Source organism: Medicago truncatula, chromosome 3 (genome assembly GCF_003473485.1).
Source record: "Medicago truncatula cultivar Jemalong A17 chromosome 3, MtrunA17r5.0-ANR, whole genome shotgun sequence".
In the NCBI taxonomy this organism is placed as follows: Eukaryota; Viridiplantae; Streptophyta; class Magnoliopsida; order Fabales; family Fabaceae; genus Medicago; species Medicago truncatula.
The window spans coordinates 24,759,668-24,784,739 of record NC_053044.1 but is presented as its reverse complement, the minus strand read 5'-3'; the positions used below and the strand labels follow the sequence as shown (position 1 = coordinate 24,784,739).

At 30.0% G+C, this 25,072-nt stretch overlaps 2 protein-coding genes across 2 annotated transcripts; one reads left to right on the top strand and one right to left on the bottom strand.

The window, feature by feature from the left end:
• Positions 1-4,437: 4,437 nt before the first annotated feature.
• LOC25489046 (indole-3-acetate O-methyltransferase 1) lies at positions 4,438-9,217 on the top strand. The gene is made up of 4 exons (XM_013604448.3): positions 4,438-4,677; positions 5,183-5,599; positions 6,583-6,858; positions 8,668-9,217. Exons 1-4 carry the CDS (start codon positions 4,576-4,578, stop codon positions 9,019-9,021), a joined length of 1,149 nt encoding a protein of 382 aa, XP_013459902.1. The 5' UTR covers positions 4,438-4,575; the 3' UTR covers positions 9,022-9,217.
• Positions 9,218-11,344: 2,127 nt separating this feature from the next.
• LOC25489045 (probable polygalacturonase At3g15720) lies at positions 11,345-13,437 on the bottom strand. Its single transcript, XM_024778833.1, has 6 exons — positions 13,354-13,437; positions 12,706-12,885; positions 12,394-12,601; positions 12,057-12,138; positions 11,850-11,958; positions 11,345-11,692 (listed from the first exon to the last, which is right to left on the bottom strand). The coding sequence occupies exons 1-6, from the start codon at positions 13,435-13,437 to the stop codon at positions 11,345-11,347; spliced, it is 1,011 nt and encodes a 336-aa protein (XP_024634601.1).
• Between the last annotated feature and the right edge of the window lie 11,635 nt (positions 13,438-25,072).

Sequence of the window (25,072 nt, the reverse complement as noted above, 5' to 3'; positions counted from 1 at the left end):
GGAAAGCTTTTGGGGGACTAAAAATTGAAGAATTTTTTTAGGGATTAAAATGAAAATTTGTCATATTTATAGGGATCATAAACATATTTAACCCTTCTATTTTTATTTCCTTAATCAATGGACCAAAAGACACTCATTTTTTGATTTTTGGGAGGGTAGATCCAAAGACACTCTTTAGCATTAATATTGAGGTACTAGTTAGTTAGCAAGATATTTCAATTTTTATTCCCAACATGATATTTTTATTTTTATTTCCTTAACAAAGTTTTATTTATGAATTCTTTAACCATACTATTGAGATATTGGTTAGCAAGACCCTATTTCAAATAAGGACTCACATTTAGGAAAACAATTTTTTTAAAGAAGGTTTAAAATTAACAAGGGAGATGGAATATCAAAACAAACGAAGTATTTAGAATCAGTTTCTTATAATTAAGGGTGTTAAAAATCGAATCAATTTAATAGAGAAACTACAAATCGAACTAACGCAAACTGTAACCACAAAAAATCGCATTTACTTCGAATGTATTCAGATCATTTTTTTACTCAACTGTAAGGATTGGTTCGGTTTGCATTTTTTATTTTAGCAACTGAAACAAACCAAACCGCAATATAAGAAAAACATTAATTAAACATGTCACCTAGACCGATACTCATAGAAACTCGATGTAAATTTTTATGAAATGACATATTTTTTCTCTTGTTAAGTTCTTCTTCGCTTTTTATTTCAAAAATGTATTTATGTACTACTTGAACTTAAAGAATGATAAAATCTTATTCATTTGCATTTCTAATAAAATATGATTACTTTTTGTCCACATTTTTTATTTGGTCTATGTAGTTGAAAACATTGTTGGGTGATAATTAAATTGTGACATTGGATGAATTTAAAAGATTGGCGAAAATATGTTGTGTTTTAGTCTTTCAACAGCACCAACCGATCCAATCCAAACAACATTTCGATAGGATTGTATTTCAAAAACTAAACGAACCAAAATAAACCACATTTTTTTTATCTTACGATCGGGATAACATTCAATCTCAAAACCGAACCAAACTGCACCATCAATCTCTTACTTAAAATGCTTACCCATATTCAATTATTCCAGCACTAGATTTCATTGAGATGAAAAACATTCTAATTAATGAATGGTTACTTTTTAATGATGAAAACTTCGATTTTATTGAATTAGACTACGGTTATTATTTGGATCCAGCACACTAATAATCATACATAAGCAAGATAATTGCTTCGGACCCATAAATTATCATTTTTCGGATAAAACCAAAGTAATCTTACTTTACTGGTGAGGAAATAATCATATTTTGTCAGCTTATATTTTTTAATAATAAAAGTTTAAGAGAGTTGAGTTTAGGAGAGTCATCAAAACCGAAATTTTACCAACTAGTCATGATAATACAATCTAACGAGTCATGTTAAAGATGCATAAAGTTTTTAATATTTAAAAAGAGGCATAAAGTTGAAAAGCAATTAATACGATCTAATAGCATATTTTTCATTACTCATTTCTCTTTTTTGCTAACAAATCATAAGAATAGTAGTAATAATTACAAAAAAAGTTAATTAAGGTATAGTCATTAGTTCTCTTAAAAAAAGTAGTCATTAGCTTGATAAGTGTTATTAATGTGTTTTTGCCTTCAATTAAAAAATATTTTTTCTCATCATTATGAGTTTAACTTAGTTGGTAAAAACATTGTATAATACAGGTCGGAGTTCGAACCTCCAACCCTCCACATATTCATTTTAAAAAGTGAATGTTTAGTCATTAAACTAATTGACAAAATATTAATATTCATTCTCTCGTTTCTCTGCAAAAGCAATGGTTTGTATTGGAAAAGATGTGCTAAAAAACATGGTCCGTAAATGAAAAATTTAAAAAGTGTATTTTTCAATTGAAAATTTTCTTTTTTGACAGGTGCCCTTGAGACACTGATTATCATGACCCTTTTATTAGACATAATTGCAATTTTGATCCCGAAATTTTACCATTTTACAGATTTGGCCCCTTTATTTTAAAATCTAAGAGTTTTGGTCTCTCTATCATATTTTGATTCTTAACATCTAATACCTTAGGGTGTTGCTAGTTGAAAGGATATTAGAAATTATTAAATACTTGTATAATTAATGACTGATGAGATCCGTTAACTCTTGGTAATGAGTTTGAGCTCTATGATAAAATTAAAAACCCTGGTCAGGGAAATTGAATGAAAAAAATGAGTTTCTTAAGTCATATATGTTAACTTATTGTACCATGCTCTAGAGTTGATAGGAGTTGTAACGACGAAAGTAAAATATTATATTGTTCTAGATGATTCTTGAAAGTAAAATAATACTTCATACTACCTGGACGTTAATGAGTGTTATTGACACATACCTTGATTAATATATTAAGGTTTAAATATGCCTTTAGTCCTTGCACTTTCATCAGATTTTGGCATTGGTCCCTACACTTTTTTTTTGTTTGGAATTGGTCCCTGCACTTTGTAAAAATATTGGTATTGGTCCCTCTATTAACTTTCTGTTAAAAAAAAAACACAAAACTATTGTTATTGGTCCCTGCACTTTGTAAAAATTATGGTATTGGTCTCTGCACTTTGTAAAAATATTGATATTGGTGCCACGTGACGTGAAATGATTGGGCCACGTGGCACTCCGTTGGTTTTGTGTTTTTTTTTTCACAGAAAGTTAACAGAGGGACCAATACCAATATTTTTACAAAGTGCAGGGACCAATGCCAAACAAAAAAAAGTGCAGGGATCAATGCCAAAATATGATAAAAGTGGAGGGAATAATGACACATTTAAACCATATATTAATTTGATTAATCTATGACCAATTTAGTATTGAACCTAAGGGTCACACACAAATGTGTGTTCTAGTTATGGCTAAAGAATTATTTTATTAATTGATGATTAGATTGGAGAATTTTACTAATCAAAATATAAATTTTCTAAGTGGAATATTGTTTAATTTTTTTTTTCTAGTAAAAAGAATACAAATAATATATATAAATAAATTTAGCATATTTATTTTTGAAATAAAAAAAATAAACAAATAAGTAATGTTGTTCTAGGTTGCATTTTCTTTATTGATTATATACACATGCATATATGGAAATGAACAATGGTTGATCATTTAGATCAAATCGTGGAAAATTATAAATGTATAATCACGTGGAATCATATTGGTCAAGCGTTATCTTAATAAGAAATGATTTATCAAATTAATTAACATTAGCATGTGTTAATTACTTTTTATATTGATTGATCATATGAATGTAAAAGACCATACATTCTATTTGAAACCAGTGCGTGTGACTTTTTTTAAACAAAAGTAGTGTGATTTATAAATAGATCTTAAGCAATTTGATCACTACATACAACAAATTACAAAATACAATTTTATAAGTTTTTTTGTTTCACTATTCAAAGATTGAGGGTAAGAATTGGTCTCGGCGTGGATACACGTAAAGTTTTCACATCTTTAAAGAAATTTTTATACTTCAAAAACTAATACGAAGGTATATTTTTACTTTTTTTTTTATCTAAATACACTTTTATAACTTTAGAAATGAATTGAGAAAAGGTCAAAGGACCGAATAGGAGTGTTGCTGCAATGCACACATTAGTCAGTAAATTATTTACAAACCAGTAAATTATTTTCTGTCAGTAAATTATTTGCTTCTGCTGTTTCTATTCTTTTTCTCTTTTAACAGTTTGTAACCTAATAAAAAGGTAGAACAGTTTAAATCAACCGCAGCAAATTGCAGAAATTGTTTGGTGTGCTATAAAATCAAAATCCGGCGCCAATCTTGGGCCTTCACTTTTGTATATGTGGCCTAATTTTTATTCGGAAAAAGATAGATAGACACCATTTTTCATACACCTCTTATGTACACCCCCATGTGTTAGGGGTATTTTAGTAATTTTACATCATATCATTACCCTTTTTCATCTCTTCTTTCAATATTTTTGCCACGTGTCACAAATGTGTGTGGGTGTAAAAGGGTGTATGCCACCTAAGATGGTTTATGTATAAGAGCTCTTTTTATTCTTTAACTTTTTGTTTGTTTTCTTTTCTTATACTTAGTTTTTCCTATAAAGTATGTACACTGACACGGACACCGACATACCGACACCGATATTATTTTTTTAGAAAATGACAAAATAAAATGTATTTATAGATGTCGGTATCGATGTTAGATACCGACCTGTGTCCAACACCAAAACACACCTAATCTGAGAGATGTCTGTGCTTCATAGATTTTTCTCCTTTTGATTTAATGTTAATGCATAATAATTACTGCTTTATAGCTTCTTGCTACTTAATTAATTTCCCTTTGTATCAAGAGAGGGGCCTATGGAATATAGTAGTCAACATACTTGATTATTTTACTCACCTCCTCCTTTGTCTATATATATAACTCTCTTGGCTCTCATTTTACCTATCATAGAGACATTGAAAACAACACAAGCATATATTTTAATATATATTGACACAAACATTTCCTTCATTTACTTTCTAGTAGTTTCACTTCATCAAATCACTTAGTCATGGGAGACAATGTTGTAGTATCCAATATGGAGCTAGAGAGGTTGCTTAGCATGAAAGGTGGTAAAGGAGAGGCTAGCTATGCCAACAATTCCCAAGCACAGGTACCCTCTTTTGCTATTTATTTTATCAAGCCTCTTTTGTTAATTTAATTCTTGATTTTCATATACTTTTATATTGAGCTACTTCATCTTCCTCCTATTCTTTTTCTTTCTCCATTTATGAAAAAAATTAACTTCCAAGCTCATTTTTCAATCAAAAGAGTATAAATATATGACCACTACAAAAAAAAAAAAAGAATTGATGATCAAAATTGAAAACAGAAAAAAATGAAATGCATCACATAAATCTAGTGTCTTTTTTAATTATAAATGTTAACAAATTTCAATGGTATTCTACCTATGTGTTGTGTACTAAGACATATAAGTAAGAAAATCATATACATATTTCACTTCACATGAATTATTCTCATGTATATTGAAACTTGAACAAAATGGTGACTGGTGGGACAAGTTGGCTTGTAGGGTCAATATGAATCTAATACATGCAAATAATTTCTAATCACATGTTTTTCAAAATAATTAATTGAATTATATCATGTATTTGTAGGCCATACATGCAAAGTCAATGCTTCACCTTCTAAAAGAAGCACTAGATAAAGTTGAGCTTCATGACCCTAACATTCCATTTGTGGTGGTGGATTTGGGTTGTTCATGTGGGAGTAACACAATCAATGTTGTTGATGTAATCATCAAACACATCATCAAACGCTATGAAGCATTAGGGTTCAACCCACCTGAATTTTCTGCTTTCTTCTCTGATCTTCCTAGCAATGACTTCAATACTCTTTTTCAACTCCTTCCTCCATTAGCCAACTATGGTGTTAGCATGGAAGAGTGTCTTGCTGCTAATAATACTCGCTCCTACTTCGCGGCTGGTGTCCCCGGATCTTTCTACCGGAGACTTTTTCCGGCGAGGTCTGTTGATGTTTTCCACTCAGCATTTTCACTGCATTGGTTATCTCAGGTAATATATCTATCAATTCTTGTTAATATATCACCATCTCTCTGATTTTATTTTTTGTTTTCTTGTCTATCTTCTCTTGATATATTTTTATTTGAAAATTTACTATTTAAGGAAAAGTATATTAGCACACAACTTATCATAAATGATAGCGTCACATAGCGAAACCAACAATTAATAGGGTCCTAAAAGGAGTTTCACCATTTTGGTGTATTGTACGAAACCATAAACCCTAAAACTTACCCTATTTTTACATAAGATATTGTTTGCACAAGTGGTCCATCATTTTGGTTTACATATATATAAAATGATTTTTATAGGTGCCCTTTATCTTTGTATATAGCTATGTTAGTTCTAGCTTTAATTCCTTTCAAGAGTACACTTTCAAATTATGGCATAATTTTCCATCTTTTAACACCCTTTTTGATTGAATTCCATCTCCAAGGCATCATTCATTTCATGGAAATCTTTTTGTCCATAACTATTTTGTTAGTTTGCTAAAACTTTTAAGCATTTCCATTCTTTTATATTCAAACCACTACCCCGCTCATTAAAGAATCTATATAGACAAAATATCAAGAAATATTTGTCACATCTCGAGGATAGCAATATGATAAAACTCTTACATGTGTAATGCATTAGTTTGAAGCCTAAGTCATAATTTATGGTAAAAAGTTATGCAACTAACCCATGATCTCTAGATTACTTGAAAAAAGGAGCCCATTTTAGGGTTATAGTGACACCTATTTGGACTATTTTTTAATTAATGAATACATAGTAAGTACTTACATTTCCACAACTCAACTTATATTATTTAACAAATAAGTTAACTCAAATTGTTAGTGATTAGAGCTCCTTAAGTATATGATTAGAGCTACATAATGTATTAATTTAGCAACAAAATTAAAAGTCCAAAAAGGGACAAATGCTGATATATATGTTGAAATGCATGCAAGTGTTAATTTATTTTATTTTGGGCCATGCAGGTACCAGAATCTGTTCAGGATAAGAGGTCAAATGCATACAACAAAGGAAGGGTTTTTATCCATGGTGCTAGTGACATGACAACAAATGCATACAAGAAACAATTCCAAAGAGACTTGGCAGGTTTTCTTAGCTCAAGGTCAGCAGAGATGAAAAGTAAGGGGTCCATGTTCTTGGTTTGTTTAGGCAGAACTTCAGTGGACCCTACTGACCAAGGTGGGGCTGGTCTCCTCTTTGGGACCCACTTTCAGGATGCTTGGGATGATCTTGTCCAAGAGGTAATAATTTTTCTTAATCACATACATTTTTATGAGTGCTTCCTAGTCTTGTCAAATAGTGCACCCCACAATTGAGTGTTTTTGATTTGATTTTACCTTGATAAAAATGTTTTTGATTGGATGAATTTTTAGTTAAAAATAAGTTTCAAATAAAATGAATTATGTGCATATGCTTTGTCACATCAATCTGGGTTAAAAGTAAATGATATAAAAAAAAACTATGATATACGATCATAGGGTCGATCAATTGTGTTTATGTCTCTGATTAATGAGCAACTACAATAACTATACGTTTTACTAACGAGTTCCCTAAAAATATTGTTTAAAAATTCTATTAATTTTTTTTTGTCTTGTAAATTCAACTTGTTTCTTTTGTTAATGCAATAATTACACAAAATTTTATATAAACTTACTATTTTTAGTATTCTAACTAATGCCCTAAGGGCACACCTTACCTAATCTGCTCGAGCAACCTAGCCACTTATCAATAAACTATGTACCATAAGAGAGATGAGATGTATTCATGTTAAATTGAATTGAGATAAGTTTAAAGGTAAAAGTTACGTACTTGGAAGACAAAGTACAAATTATAACATCAAGTTTGACTCAATTTTAATCGATAACCCCATGCATATGAAAATCAATTTCAAAATTATTTTGTTTCTTGCAAAAGTAAATCCAAAAACTGTACATGTTTGTCATTGGCAGACCGAAAAGAACTTGGGACAAAATCATAAAGAACCATTGTTTTAGGTGTCACATTAATTTTTCACTTCACTAGCCATGATATAAAAAGTTGATGTTATATGTTTGTTGGCCACCACAAGTTTTATCAAGCCATCTATTCATTATCCTACATGATGACAATAGAAATAATAATTGACTGCTGGCTGGCAGCCAGACCATGATATTAACCAACAATTAGGTTTTGGATCTTTTGAACACAAAAAATCATCATCATGTTTTAAAGCAAGACAAGAAAAGAATGTTTTTTCCTTTATCTCTGATCCATCTTTATCTAATGATTTGGAATTTTTAGGCTATGGGGACTAAAGTGTTGTCTTGAACTGAAATAATGCCATGTATGTCTTAACATGTTATGTATCATGTACTAATTAAGAGAGTAAATATTACAGTGACATCTTCATAATTTGAGCCTTATCATTTTTTAGCTCTTAATTTCATAAAATATGTCTATAAGAGAAAGTTTGATTAACAATAAGTGATGAATCACTTCTAAAAAAATTGATGTATTTGGTCCAAATTTAAACCTAATACATTAATTTTTATTGATTCAACTTTTCTTATATATAGAACGAGATGGAGTATTCGAGTTATCTTTCTTCGGTTACTTCAAGCTCAATTTTCACAAATACTTATCAAATCACTCATTTAGTCACTTTCAACCAAGAAAAACTATTTCATTAAGATGAGAAACTTAAATCAAGTAGTGTGACGTGAGGTCATTACTATATTATATCCAATTTGGTTGTGGAATTTTCAATTCTCTCCTTCAAGGTTGTCTAACCAATCAAATCATATACATTTTTATTTCGCGATATCTGTGACACTTGTCTGTTTCATAAATATTGTAGAACAAGTTTAAATAAAAGAAAGAATAACAATTTTATTAAATTATTTTTATTAAACATTAGTGTGTATTTACCGTAATCATAAATATAAAATAGAATATAATAAATTGGGACATTTCTTTTTCTATTGCAAATGTGACATGAGAACGTAATGTTAATCTAATGTTTTAACGTGTCTATGGTTTAATTATGAATTAAATCTTGTACTTAATCACAGGGCTTAATTAGCACTGAGAAAAGAGACAGTTTCAACATTCCAATTTATGCACCAACCCTCCAAGACTTCAAAGAGGTAGTTGAAGCTGATGGTTCATTTTCCATAAACAAGCTTGAAGTTGTTAAAGGAGGAAGCCCTCTAGTTGTTAACCAACCAGATGATGCAAGTGAAGTAGGAAGAGTTCTAGCCAATAGCTGTAGGAGTGTTTCTGGAGTTCTTGTTGATGCTCATATTGGTGACAAGCTAAGTGAAGAACTTTTCCTTAGAGTGGAGAAAAGAGGCACAAACCATGGCAAAGAGCTATTGGAGAAGCTTCAATTGTTTCACATTGTTGCTTCCCTTTCTCTGGTTTAATGAGGAGAGATTGAGAGAGAGAAAAAAAAGATCCTTTGAACATAATAAGTTATAAGACAACAAAGAAAAAGGCTTCTTTAGCTCTTTTTCTCTCTCTTTTTTGTGTGTGCTGTTTTAAACTTTTAGTGCAAAGAAAGGTCTATTCCATCCTCTAATTTTACTCTTTGATTGTTATTTTATGAGTTGGTGTTGATTAGTACTTTCTACATATTACTATTGTTATAAAAAAATGCGATTTAAGTCCCAAAATTTAGATTTTTGCGACTTTGCGTAGCTTCAACGACTCAAATCCATAGCGAAATTCCAAAAACAAGCAAAATCCTATCAAAATCGTTAAATCCATTCAAAATCGCAGGATTTTGAAGAATTTCGTTCATTTTTTTTATAAGGGTCAATTTTTGACCCAGTTCGTAAATTGATCTGATTTGAATCCATGACCTGATTCTATAAATACCCAAAATGCCAAAAAATTTCATTCTTTCACTTCCCCCACACTTCCTCAATAGTTACATGTTCATCTAGTTGAGAATGAACTAAACCTAACTAGATTGCCTTCTTCCTTCAATCAATCATCCTTTCTTTTAATCCATCATTGTTTCATCTTCAATCAATCATCCATCATCTTTTTGCAAGGGACCAAAAACAACAAATTTTTTTTTACAGGGGCTAAAACTAAAACGAGGCATATTTGCAGGGACCAAAACCATATTTTAGCCTTATGATTATATGCAATTTATAACATATATTTAGTCAACATTATTTTTGTTTTGGTAGAATCCTCGATTTTGATTGCGATTTTACGAGTCCCGACTTTGCTATCCTATATCAATTCTACAAAAGTCCTTGAATAAAAAACCTTCGATTTTGATTGCGATTACCAGTCCCGATTTTTCTACTCCCTTTCGATTTGAAGTAAAGTCCCGATTTTTACAACTTGCATATCAGTGTTTTCTGACTTATGTCTCCTTGGATCACAAAAAAGAGAGCTAAGAAACTTATTTTTTTTCTTCTTCATGGCTCACTACACGTTCATATTATGTGAAAGTTGTATGAAGGAATGGTGAATTTTGGTTTACAAGTAATTTTCTTGAGGACAAGAAAAAATTTCAAGTGTAGGGCTTTTATGACAAGAAATAATACATGTTTATTGAATAACCTCCTATTTTACTTATTTATTCAATAATAAAGCAGAATATAGCAAAATACAAATAAATTTTAAATCAAAACATATCTTTATTGAACAAAATATAAATGAATAAGTGGTCTTCCAACTCCATAAGATTACCACATAAAAAAAAACTTAGCCCTTAGGCACAACCACCCTCAGTCTAAGAAGGTGCTCACATGTTGGCATCGTCTCTTGAAGAAGTTTCTAAGAGAAAACAACCATCTTAGAAGGAGTGAAAGGCTTCCACACCTCAACCAAAGAAATTTAATATAAGGAACAAGATTGTTAAGATGCATTAAATTTGAGGGACTAATACAATTTCAAGTGAGTTTTATATGTATTATTGTAGAATTTGATTTTTTTTTTCTTCTTAAAAACAATAAAATAAAAGTTAGTTTCTTTGATTTTCTCTAAACACCTTTTAACCTATCTAGTATGGTAAAAAAAAAAAAAAAATCTTAGTTATATTAATCCTCATTATTTAAAAAATTGTTAATTAGATGAAGTGTAATATGTGTAAAATAGATCTTATAATCCATTTTCATCATTCAAACCTTCATTTCTTACTTATTGTTGCATCAATGTTTACAAAATGGCCATAATTGAAATGAGCTCCATAGCAATTATTAACTCATATTAACCTTTTGAAAAATATATATTAAGAAATAAAAACATGGGAAAATGTATTATGACAATCAACATGCTTTATACCATTTATTTTTGACATTTTCAGTTTCCTAGCATCAGAGACTGTTGACCTTCTACATAGAGTTCAAAAGGTCATGCATAGTACGTAATATCATATCTCCTAGGTCCATGAATGTTGTGTTTACAAGAATTGGTTTTGACATCCAAAAAGACTTGACGGCGCAACTTGTTGCCCGTTTACCTTCTATTCAAGTGTAAATAATGATATATATATATATATATATATATATATATATATATATATATATATATATATATATATATATATATATATAAGTGCTTAGACAACAAAAATGTTATTCTAAATTAAAATATAAAACTTTATTATAATTAATTAGTAAAGAATACTAGAACAACCTTCTTTATTTTCTATAAGGAAAATGCTACATAATACAAAATGAAAACAAGTTGATGTTTTTTCTTGGTTGCTTTTATCAAGTGTTTAATCTAGTACACAATAGTACCATTGTTTTGAGAAAGACACAGAACATTTGGAACACAAGAAGTGCATCGTCCATGTGCATTACTACACGACACAAGTGCTTCTCCTCCAGAAATAGGTTTTATGTTAATGTTATTCAGAACAATGTCGGTGCAGCCGATGTTGGGTTCACACAGAAGTTCGACTGCATATTTACCAGTTGAGGTTCCATGTATGTTGCTGAAAGTAACATCACTTACTTCCACTGCGCTATCTTGAACTGGAATATAATTCTGGTTAATATACACAGGGTTCTCGACTTCAACAAGTGTAATATCTTCGTATTTAATGTTCCTTGCATATCCAGATCCACCCTAATTCAAACAAAACATGAATAATAATCTTAAACTACTTTTAATTTAGGTCTAACTCAACTAAAAAAATCATTTATAAGACAAAGAACTTAATCACTTTAAAGATTTTTTATACTGCACTCATATATTTGATCAACCAGATTCGTTTTATCCTTACCGTGAATGTTTTGATTCTAGCTCCATTTGAAGTTCGGGTGAATGTGCAATTTCTTACATATACTTGTTCTACCGTGGAAAATGCTCCATTTTTTCCGAGGCTACCAACACTTGATTCACCAATCCCAAAGAGTTTCAATGTCAATAAAACTATAAAATATATAATATGATAATTATTAAACTGTGAATATTATTTAACTTAATTTACCTGATGCCATGGCCAGGTCCACAAAAAACACCGGTTATGTTGATAAATCTTGAGCCGGAGTTAATTGCGATGCAATCATCACCTACAGATACACAATCGTCAAGATTAAAATAAAACAAATTTAAGCTAATCCAATTTTAAATATAACTCTATTATCAATAACACATTTATATTTTATTTTTTGAGAATGACATACAAAATATAGTGCATTTATATTGTAAAATAATAATAAAAATAAAACTATTTCTCTAAGAAAGATAAATCAAATGAGACAGAGGACTAAATATTAATAGTGATCATCGTGAAATATAAAGTTAAAGGTATGTATTATATTGACCAGTTCCAATGAATGAGTTCGTAATGAAGACATTGGATGATTGTGAGATATCAATTCCATCGGTGTTTGGACTTGTTGGTGCTGCAATTATATGAAGATTGGAAATGAAAGCTCCTTTGCAAGTATCTATACTTATATGATTCCTTGGACTATTCCTGTGAGTCAAGTCATTAAGTTTTAGATCTTGACACCCAAGAAATTGAAGAGCCTGCATAGGCATATTATCAAATAATTTATTTTATACTTAATATTTCAATGTAGTTTCAATAATATATCAAATTAAATAATTGGCTATCATGTTATTCAACTTACAGTTGGCCTGTCTTGATCTCCAGGATACCTCAACCACCACGAAGAACCTTGACCATCGATATCTCCTTTTCCATTGACAATAAGGTCATTTATTTCTGAGAACCGGATCCACACATTCTTTCGATCACTTGAGAATTTCCATAGTTTAACGTCTTTTGGGGCGGTGATACTTCCTTTAATCTGTCAAAACAAAAAGTACATCCTTAACATTGTAGTATCAAACAAAATAATTTGATCTTTAAGCGAATACATGGTAAAATTTCAAATATACTAATCATAAAAAATGTTTTGACACCAATATTTATATATTAAATGACATTTTAAGATGTAATAAAATATTAAACTTTTTAATTTCAAAGTTGGAACAAAGAAATAATATAAATTTTATTATAGATTAAAATGAATAGAATAATAAAAATGATACTTTCATAAAATTATTTTGTCTCGTTAAATTCTTTATCATTTTTATCGTTTACCGTAAAAACATTAAACATGTTATTTTGAAATAGAGAAATGAAGTTATTTTTTATAAAAAGAAATCTTGTAAAAATATGAGCTATATATAATGGATAAAATAACTAAATCACATAAGGAGATAATCATATGTTTGAATAATTTACATATTCATTTATATGCTTGTTGGAGTACCTCAATTGTAATGGTTCCAGGTTTGCATGGACCATTGAACGACAAAGGTTGCAACAAGAATGTCTTTCCGTTGGGTATGGTCATTGTTCGGGTTCCCTCAATTGTACCACAAACGTCATGAAATGCTTTCAAAAAAGCCTTAGTGAAGAGCCAAATATATAGTTTAAAATAGTTAGTTATGGAAAATTATAATCACAAAGGACACACACATAAAAGTATAATCATAAATTCATGAAGAATAGGGTTAATGGTGCTTTACCGCCTGTAATATAGGTCATTTTTTGTTTTCCCTCCTGTAAAATATTTTTTTTGATTTATCCTCTGTAAAATATATTTTTTTGAAATATCCCCCTAATAGGTCATAAAAAAACGACTTTATTTTTTTTTTCAGAATTTTTTCGTTTTTTTATGACCTATTAGGGGGGGTATTCCAAAAAAAAAATATTTTACAGGGGGTAAATCAAAAAAAATATTTTACAGGGGAAAACCAAAAATGGCCTATATTACAGAGGGTAAAGCACCATTAACCCTAAAAAATATATATGAAATTAGTAAATATTTACATTTGAATCATCAGTTTGACCATCCCCAATGGCACCATATGTAAGAACATCAAAGGTAGAATTTGTATTAGATGTGATTGTAGTAGCATACAAGCTACGCGAAGCAACAACAAAAATTAGAAGAATATATAAACTCCTCATATTTTATAAGAAATACCTTACTATATACTTGTGAAGTGAAATATGAAAAATGGGTTATGATATATATAGGAAAATTCTTGAATATATATATTTGCATAATTATTAAAATTAAATAAAATATATAACATTGTTTCCTAGGAAAGAATTTTCAATCCCTTCAAAGAAAAAAAAGGAAAGAATTTTCAAATTTTGACCTTTAGGTATTTGACCAATTATTTATATCTAAAAAAAGAATCTACAGTCAAATATCTAATTTTCGTTTGAAAAGCAATTGAAAATAGATCTTTAAAAAATATTTGTCAAAAAAGATCTTCAAAAAGTCTGTAGTTGTAATAAAAACTATTTTTGTAAACATACAATCATATGAAAAAAAATCTTTAGATTTTGATAAAATCTCAACAAACAAATATTACTTTTACGCATTCTTAAAATCACTTTCTTTTAAGTTTTTTTTTTTTTTTTTTTTGTGATGGTCGGGGTTCGAACCCTAAACCTTGCATATATTATACATTGTCCATATCAACTGAGCTAAGCTTACGAAGACTTTCTTTTAAGTTTAAACATACATAGATTTCAACATGTTTATGTCATGCATTTTTTTATTTTTTATTTAAAAAATGCAAATAAAACAAGCTGCAAATGACAGTAGGAGTGATGATCACCGGCCGGAGGTGGCTTCAATTGTCGAAGGTGGTAGTTAGTGATGGTTAAATATTGGTGCCTGGCAGTGATGGTTCGAGTAGTTGGTGGTCATTCATAGGTGGTTGGAGTGGTGTTTGATGGTGGTATGAGGCCACCGGTGCACGTGTGTTAGAGATAAAAAAACACAAACATTATTAAACATTTTTTTTGTTTTGAAAATTAAATGATTTTTTTTTTGTTGAAAAAATTAAAGTGAAATATATTAACAATAACAGTGGCTCATCTTTAGCATAAGGTGTATTAAAGAGACCACACTAAGATACACTCAGTCTGTCATACAAATACAAAACAATGGTCAGTCAATACCCAAACAAAACAATAGGTCCGATCATCATCTCTGAGAACCAAATACAAAAGTGGTTTTGTTAGCTTTCAACCACCAAAAGGAATTATGCGTGAAAGATGGGAGTTTGGATTTATTAAATAGTTTGTTATTACGTTCAGTCCAAACTAGCCAAATGCACAAATGCCAGGCAAGCTGAAGATATGATCTGCAAGTCCTCGAGTGACCACTGTAATGAGTAAATTGGATAAAGTGATCATGAATATTTTGAGGGTCAGCACCTGAAATGTCAATCCAAGACCTGACATGCTGCCATAAGGAACCAAACAATTCGCAATGTAGGAAAAGATGACCTGTTGATTCATCGAACCCGCACCCCGCCACACACCTAATGTAGTCAGCTTGGATAATGTCAAGCCGAAGGAGGTTATTTTTTGTTGGCAGCCTATAATGCAACAATCTCCAAGCAAGAATAGAGATCTTCAGTGGTACCTACTTGTGCCATAAATGAAAACAAAAACCTCATTTAACTATAACATGTTTTGTTTTCAAATTTAATTTTTAACACAAAAAATCATAAATTTAGAAACCCCTCAAACAACTAGTAGGACATTGGAAACCATGCTAAGACATACATTCTTTTACCAGGGACACAATCTTTTCAGCATTTTCGGAGCAAAGGTTTCCATGTCACATCCCAATTTTCATCATCTATCAACATTGAAGTATGTATAAAATTGGAGGTTTTCCATATTTGTAAGCATCTCTCAAATTGTATTAATTTGTTTTATATTAACCCAAGTAACAGTGTCATAAGGTGTATTTTTAATCCAACATGCATCAATCTGGTTAAAAAATAAAAAGATGATCAACTAGCTCTTGATCATTCCAGCTATTGTGTTGGGTATTTGTATTGGCTGCATTATTGCTAAAATAAATATTCTTGTTTGTGTTGTTGGAACCAATGTTCCAACATGTGTTTATGCATCTCTATAAGATGTTGGATACGATGTTCCAACTTCCTGACACAGTTCAGTGTGTCTGAGTTCATGTCTTTTTGTACACGTGCCCCTTTCAATTTCAAAATATACACCTAAGACAAATAAAATTTGCTCAATTTAAAAGTAGTGATGAATAATTCTTCCAATCCTTACCAATCCTTAGAAATCACACGATACTTCTTTCAATTTTAAAATATACACCTAAGACAAATAAAATTTGCTCATTTTAAAAGTAGTGAAGAATAATTCTTCCAATCCTTACCAATCCTTGGCAATCACACAATACTTCTTTCAATTTCAAAATATACACCTAAGACAAATAAAATTTGTTCAATTTAAAAGTAGTGATGTATAATTCTTCCAATCCTTAGCAATCACACAATACTTGATATTCAAATCAAATTAAATCACATACTTTAATAATGTAAATATTGAAAAACAACAAGTAAAGACACTAATATCTTCCATAGGAGCATCATTAAACTCTAAAATGGTGAAGTCTCAAGGTAGATGTTAATAATCACTTTTCATACCATTAATCATGTTACTTTTCAAACCTTAAACATCAGCACCATAAGACATATATGTCCTGCATATCTCCCCTACTCACCATCCCTTCAACATTATAGTTATAACATTTATGTCATATTTGATTCATAGCTTCAATTAGATTCCACAGTTTCTTCTTACATGAATTTCAACCTCTGTTTGTATTCATTATGAATGTTATCAATAAATGTGGTCTTAGATCATTGAGTTCATTCGTGATCACATCCTTAGTACGATATTCTCCACTACAAAATATATTTCTAATGAATTGGAAAAATTATTTCTTTTCCTCCATTTATTTCTTCAACAACTCTAAGGATTTATCTATGCTTTTGTTTATGTAGTCTTTCAAATCCACCAACTTTCTGCTTCGTTTAAATCAGAAAAATGTATGTACTTTAATGACACATATCTTTTTCTTACTTTAGGAGGCCAAATCTCCGATTCAATATTTTTTCCATCAAATATTATTATTGCATGTGCTTTTATCCCACAAAGATTGATGACATCACTATTTATGGGACAAAATCCAATGCAATAATATTTGGTGTAAACAATATTTAACCAGAGGTTCGTCCACCTTGTCCGGGAACAAAAAATATGTTATCAAGGTTCCTAGATTTGCATGAACTCAATTGAAGCAAAAAGTTAGTGGATTTGAAGGGCTACTTAAACCAAAGCATAGTGAAATCCCAATAGTTGTTGAGGAAACAAATAGAGAAAAATAAGAAGGAAGAATTTTCAAATTCATTAGTAATGCATCTAGTAATAGAGAATATCATACTAGGGATGTGATTGTGAATGAACTCAATGATATGATGACATTTACGAATAAACATTGAAATTGATGCAAATCAAAGCTCTAGGAGAAGTTATGAATGATTTTGAACCAACAAATGAAAAAGTAATACGGGTAACGCACAAGAGATGTTGAATAGATGAAATATACATGATAATATGGGTTATGTTGTTGATGTCCAAGGTTTGAAGATAAACATGATTAATGATATTCAGAGTGATTATCAACAACTACCTTGCGATTCTCTATGTTACCATTTCATGATTCAGGTTTTGAAATGGACTTCTCTATGAATTTCATAGAATTAGTCACAAAGTGGATTTTCGACTTTAGAGAATTGTTTTTCAAATATAAATAGAATTATTTGAAAAATGAATTATCAGCCTTATAAGTTTATAAATAAGTTATTTCAAATATTAATCTGTACTCAATATAAGAATATCCTGCAAAAAAACTCAATATTTTCACAAATCGATTAGTTAAAAAATCTTAGTAGCAAGACCAAAGCTTCAATTAAAGTTTTAATATCAAAATTCGCACCTTAAATAGAAGAATACTACATAATTTAAGAGTAATGACAAATACATGTTCCAATCCTCAACAATCAAACAACGAGTAATGTCAATATTGCATTTCTTCATTTTAGATAATTGTTTTCCCAATCTAAATATTATAATTAAAAAAACAATTTTCAGTCTTATTAATTAAAAAAAAACTTTTTTCGAACACTAATTAGCACACAACATACGTCTCAAATGAAAACTTATTCTACAAAAAAAAACTAATCAATTGATTAACACATACTAGTACCAAATCTAAAGCTTCAAGTAAAACTTCAATGTAAAAAATCATACCTTAAACAAACGAAAAGTTCACAATTTAAGAGCAATGGCGAAAAATTGTTCCAATCTTCACAAATCGAACAACACCTGAACTTCAAATTAAAGTAAATTATTGACTTTAATAATGTAAACATTAAAAATTGGTAAGAAAATTCCCTAACGTTTATCATTGACAAGCTTTTAAAGGAGTTTCACATGATTATTCCCTTATGAAAGCATCTCTCTCTACACACAAATCTAATGAATTGGTTAACAAATCTAAGTAAAAAAACTAAAGCTTCAAGTAAATCTTCAATATGAAAATTCATACCTTAAACAAAAGAAAACTTTACAACTTAACAGAAGTGATGAATATGTTCCAATCCTCATGAATTGATAACGTTTGATCTTCAAATCAAAGTAAATTTAAGACTTAAATAACATCAGTATTGAAAATCAACGAGAAAATGAAGAGAATTAAATTAATAGAAAATTACCATGAGTTTTTCATGATGAAGAACCTCGATGACGGCGGATGATCTTACAAGAAAGATGAAATGAAGGAATGATATCGTTTATAAATATATATGGTCTCAAACCTAAATAAAATTAAATATATCAATAGTGCCCTATGTTTCATATAATTATAAAAATGGTATGACTTTTATGGGTTTTAAGACAAATCCTAAAAATGTGTACAATAAGTTATCAAAATGGGCCAACATATGTATGGGTTAAAGTGTTCTCGCTCGAAATGAAGTAATTGATTTTGGAAAATTGCTCTTCCCACATCAAAATTGCTATGACAAACATGAAAAATACGATTTTACCCCTACCACAACTAACTAACGTTTGGTGATTGCAACAGTAGTTAGATGTTGTTGTCCTAGTGGTAGTTAACTACCGATGTTGTCATTTATGCATACAATGCATCCTGTAAATTATTCCAAGCAAAAAATTGGCATGTCTATGACCAATCACAATTCCAGAGGTAGTACAACCAATGCAACAGCTATACTAAGTCATAAGCAACACCATTACATAATCTTTCATTATTCAATAACATTAAATCAATTCGACTCGACATTAACATTACACAAATGTTTGAAATTCAAAAAAAGTGCAACATTAGGATACACATTACACAACAATACATAAATAAAGTTAAAAGCCCATAAAACGATATCAAATCTCTACTGACAATTTGGACGGCTGTCGTTGGAAGGAGAACAAAGGTATAAGATATTATTTTTAACCATTGACCTAAACATAAATGCTACATCACTATTTTCACGAATAACTTAAGGATAATAAACCATTTTCTAGATGTCTTCATCTTTATATGCCCATAGATCTACAAATGGTGTCTCAACAAATACATAAGATGTAGTTTGATTTACGCCAAGATAGACAAAGTATTTGTTAAGTTGTGTCTTCAACTCATCCATCATGTCGGTCAGAGTTAAAAAAACCTTAATCGTCTTCTTGAAAGCGGAGTATCAGACACGAGCTTCAATTTGAGCATCTCCAGACATGTTTAACTTCACAAAAATTTATGAAATAGAAAATATCAGAATAAAATGAAAGGTAAATTATATTATTGACGAAATAGAGACATATATTGATATTAAATCCAGAACATTAATAACCAATAAAACTGTAGGTGTTTTATACATCACATAAAAGTTATATATTGGTGTTACATTATCTACCACAAAAAGCATGTCGGTGTAATATGGATAAAAAAAAGGATGAACACCAATAAAAAAGATGTCATATTCAATCTGGTGAAATTGAACCATTTTCATCTTCTGTGCTAGTGCTTAGATATTTTCTCCAAAAAAAAAAGGATGAAAAACCGACAAAAAAAAAAGTGAAATACCAACATATCATGTATTTTCTCCCAACATGACTCAAATCACCCACACTATTGCTCAAATCTTTCTTCAATTTACCATGATCCTCTTCAACTCTGTTGGTGTTCTGCAGCCAAGATGCTAGACACGGTATGTGCATGCCCTCACTATTTTTCCATTAACAATATCCAAAATGGTACTTTCAACATAATTAAGAAACTTTGACAAATTTTTACAAACATCTCAAAATTGCATTACTGCACTTGCATATGAATCCTTTGTAGGTGATTCAACCACATCATCTGAAGGTCTCATTATATCGTTAACTATGTCACTTGGCTTTACCTCCTTTACTATCTTCTCTTTCCCATCAACTTTTACATCCTTGATTTTCACTCTATAGCCAGTGATATATTTGACTATAACATTTCTACCAACATCAAAATAACAAAGTATTGCAGTAGTTTCAGGGAGAACAGTTGCTACAACATTCATCAAAGTCGTATTCATGTCAGTCATAACCACCTTTAACATAACTTTCTTTGAGTTAAGAAGTTCAAGCAAGAGTTGAGGCAAAATCATTAATTACTTTTTAAGATAACAAACCTTGATGATTAAAGGATTAATGAACTTTAATTAGTTTCACTGTATTTAATTTGTATTCTTGAGTGTTTAACTAAGACATAAACAAAGTATAAATCATTCCAAGAAGCAAGCAATTAAAGGAGATTAAGACTTATGAACCCAGTCATAGTTCATAAAGTTGGACATTGTTCAGAAGGTTGTTCTTGTCGTTATTAAGAACAAGCCCAGAAATTCATGAACCTTATCAAGAACATGCAAGGCTCACATGACATAAATAAAAGCCTAGAAAAGTACATTGACTTAGATCAATAAAGGAATAAAGGCATTTATTTGGATTAAAGTCAAAGGCATCTTCAATGTTCATTTAAGACTTTTGAACATTTAAAGTACAAAATATTAGGAATATTCGATCATGAATATCATCCTAGATGTTACACATACTACATTTCATTGATGTTACACTACTAGGATTTGATTACATTAAATGAGAGTCTTACAAATAATCCTAAGTGAAACAAAGGAACATTCTGAAGTTCAGAAAAAACATTTTAAAATAAAAAACATGTATAAAATAAAATTTGAAAAGAATTTTAGGACGATGAGAAATGTTAAAAGTTTTAAAAAAAATGATAATGAAAAAAGAAGAATTCAAAATTTTTAACAGATATTGTATTAATTTTTCTTCAAAACATTTCAACATAATTTATAATCGTCTTTTAAAAAATAAGTCTATATTTAATGATAAACTAATTCCTTGGAAGACTTCTATAAACCTCGTAATAGCAAATGTGGCCCTCTTAGGCAACAACTCAAAAGCTTCTGGACCTTATTCTATAGAGTAATTTTCAATCTTGAAGCACTTTAATATAAGAGCGCATCCTCCAAATGCTCCTTTGATCAAGAAAGTTATTTGAATTCTCCCAAATGATAAACGGATTAAATGTAACATAGATGGATCTTCCATAGCTAACCAATTGCAGTCCTCTTGATGGGATTTTTAGAAACTCTTATCAGATTGCTTGGGTTGCTTTGCATCAACTTAGGGCATGGTTCAACTACAATGGCAGAATTTTGTAGAGCAATGATTACTATAGAAGTTGCAACGAATAAAGGTTGGAGAAATTTTTGGTTAGAGATAGACTCCAAGATTGTTATGCTTGCCTTATCTTCCTCTTTTCTGGTTCCTTGGTGTATAAGAAACAAATGGATTGTTTGATCAAAGCTAGGCACATGAATTTTATTTTTAGTCATATTTAGAGGGAAGATAATACTTGTGCTGGCCTCCTAGCTGGGTCTCCAATTGGTATTAAAAGGAAATCGATAAAACAAGCTGGGTCTACCTAACTAAAGATTTGTAAATTTCTGAAATTGGCCTTGGTCTAGTCCTCCAATGTTTCCTTTTGTATCTCTTTTTCTTTGATATGATATTTTGGTGCTGCTTTGAATAACTGGTTTAAAAACAAAAAAATTAGAGCAATATTTTTCCTTTTAAATATCTTTCTAAAAAACGACGATCAAAGTAAAAATATATACAACCAAAACTTAATACAACACACCATTCAACCAAACACTTAGGTTAATATCAACATAATCAAATATTCCGATGTAGAGCACATTCTCAAGAAAATAAAGAAGTAAAGACTTCAAAAGGAAACCCTTAAGGTGATCTTTGATTCTAATGACAAAGACTTCTGGGTACTAAGGGAAAACTCTGATATTAAGACCAAAAACATATGACCACATGTGTGATTCATTAAAAATATGGAGTGTTTAGCTCGGTCTAGAAGAAAAGTAGACAAACATTAATCCAAAAATAACATACAAGTACAAGGCTAATAACATCAACAATGAAAACATATCACTCCATAGAGACAAGTAACAACATGACATGCATACTGAGTTCACCCATTAAACACCAAACATGAATGTGATGCATATATGTCAATGAACATGATCCATAAATTTCTTCTTCTCCACAAAGAGTGGGAAATCCCAACAAAGTGTCACCACAAAGTAGGTTATATATAATCCTGTGAATATTATTCTATTGAATATTATTCTTTGGAATCTTAATATTATCATAGTGTTTGGTAAGTAATTTAATTTCCCAAGAATATTTTTCAATATTTTAATTTATAATTAAAATAAATAATAAAAGGAGTTAAAATAATGTGAGTGTGGAAAGTTATGGGTGTTTTTTTTAAGAAGTCAAACTAGTCTACGGAAAGGAAATTATGGGTGGTTACCTCCTATTCCCATGGGAATAAAAGATTCTCACCCCTTAACATGAGAATAACAACTGGAAAAATATGCGTAAGTTTTATTTCTAAAATTAAAAAGTACCTAGGCATAATTTATGAAAACATGAAACAAACATGAGAATCAATGATTTTCAATGTTACATTTTTGAAAATAAATTTGCAATCCATGAACCGCACACCCCGGTAGATATAACCCATCACATGTATATTCAATATTCTTCATGTTATATCAACAACATCAATAATCATAACATTTACAACAAATAAAATATCACCTATATCATTCAAATACACATATACAACATTGTCTAAAAAAAAGAAGAACAAATACAACATTAGAGTACACATAGAAAAGCAGAATGTTTCCCTACCTCAACTCACAATCCTTTAACAAGGACTAAAATCATAGTAACCTTTATTTTTGGAAACTATTCAACATTTAACGCAGATATTGTTAATTCATTAAATAATGTCCTTATAAAACTTGTTAACATAACCCTATTTTTAGTTCTCAATTTTTTTTTATCATTTTACACAGGGATACTTGTCACTCTCTAGTGATCAATCATGAGGGGGACATAAGCAAAGATTTTGAAGTAGAATGTGTTTTCTGTCATACAAAAATAGAATACATAAAAGTAAACAAAGAATTAAAGGCTTCAAAAAGAATATCATAAGAATATGTTTGATTTTATTGACAATGCATTCTGATTAATATTGAGACCCAATGGTGAAATCAAACCTAAAAACATATGGTCACATGTGTGAGGTGTTTCTATGCAATTTTTATTATTGTAACAACAGAAAACAATCACTAATCTGAAACATCAACGGGGATACATCTCATATGGAATTCAAATATGCATACATGCACAACACTTGTCGATTAAACGCATATTCACATAACCATCAAGGTTATGTGGATATTGTAGTTAGGGGATTACATTCATGCATGTAAATTCTAAATTCAATGCTACTTGTGGATATACTTCTTAAAAAAAAAAAAAAAAAGTGGATATATATCTACCTTGCTTAAGTTTGTACCCTTGTTGTGTCTTGTCCTTCTAAAAATAATTAAAATAAATAATTTTAATCTGCTTTTAGGGGTAAATTATTTTAGTCTTCTTAAAATAATGATTGCTTAGAAAATCAAAATAGATAGAGACAAAGTCGTACTAATCATCAAATTCAATTCGAAGTCAATGTTCTAGGACCATTAGTTGCAATAGCACTTGGGAATTTTCTTCGCACCAAAATTGTCCCAAGATTATTGGAATAATGTGTTAACTCGTGACATTTGGGAATTGGTACCATTATCACGTGCAACCTGTTCTACAATTGAACTACCATGATCTTCGGATCCTTTAAAACCGTGCTTTGAATTTGTTCAATTTTTCCAAAGAAATCTAACTTAGAAAAAAATGTGGTAGTTCAATTGTGGATTGCATAAGGGTTGGTAAAATGTCAACAGATCGGGAAAAAGTCGGAGAAGAATGGTTTGAACAACGACTTCAACTTTTTTACATTAGCCATATTATAGCAGCATTAATATAGTTAAAAAAACTTACATTTTACATTAGTTGTCACACATTATGAAATATACCTTGTAATGATGTTCAAAAAAACTATTATAGCTTATAGGAAAATTAATTTTTACAATAATATGAAATAATAAAATGGTAAACCCGAAACAAAATGGCATTCATCTCACATAATTCTTGAAAAACCAGCATCACTAAAATCAACCTTGTAAAAAGTAGCAAAAAACATAGCAGAAAAACAAACACTTCTAATTTTAAAGATGACTGTGATTCATAGGTCTTGATTCTTCGGTGGTTTAACCTCCACCAAAAATAATAAACCACACTATTCGTCTAAGAAAAACTATCAGACTTTGACAACAACCACGTGCAAGCAATCATCGAAGTTATACATCACAATCATAAGAAGAATAACCATACTATCAATTCAAGATAGAATATTGAAAACGCTTGACTCTTGTTGAAGTTGGAGATCCCTGTATCAAAGAGAAGAAAGAAAGAGTGAGATGCAAGGAAAATATCTAATCCCTTTCATTAAAGATAAAATATAATCAAACAAACATTTACCATTTTATCATATCAAAAATAAGGCAATTTTTCCTTCTCTATAATAACTT

Coding starts and splice junctions, on each gene's coding strand:
- LOC25489046 (XM_013604448.3), top strand. CDS start 4,576: ATGGGAGACAATGTTGTAGTATCCAATATGGAGCTAGAGAGGTTGCTT. Junction 4,678..5,182: donor CCAACAATTCCCAAGCACAG/GTACCCTCTTTT, acceptor ATGTATTTGTAG/GCCATACATGCAAAGTCAAT. Junction 5,600..6,582: donor CACTGCATTGGTTATCTCAG/GTAATATATCTA, acceptor TGGGCCATGCAG/GTACCAGAATCTGTTCAGGA.
- LOC25489045 (XM_024778833.1), bottom strand. CDS start 13,437: ATGACCATACCCAACGGAAAGACATTCTTGTTGCAACCTTTGTCGTTC. Junction 12,139..12,393: donor GAACTCATTCATTGGAACTG/GTCAATATAATA, acceptor GTGTATCTGTAG/GTGATGATTGCATCGCAATT. Junction 11,959..12,056: donor GGACCTGGCCATGGCATCAG/GTAAATTAAGTT, acceptor TGGTGAATCAAG/TGTTGGTAGCCTCGGAAAAA.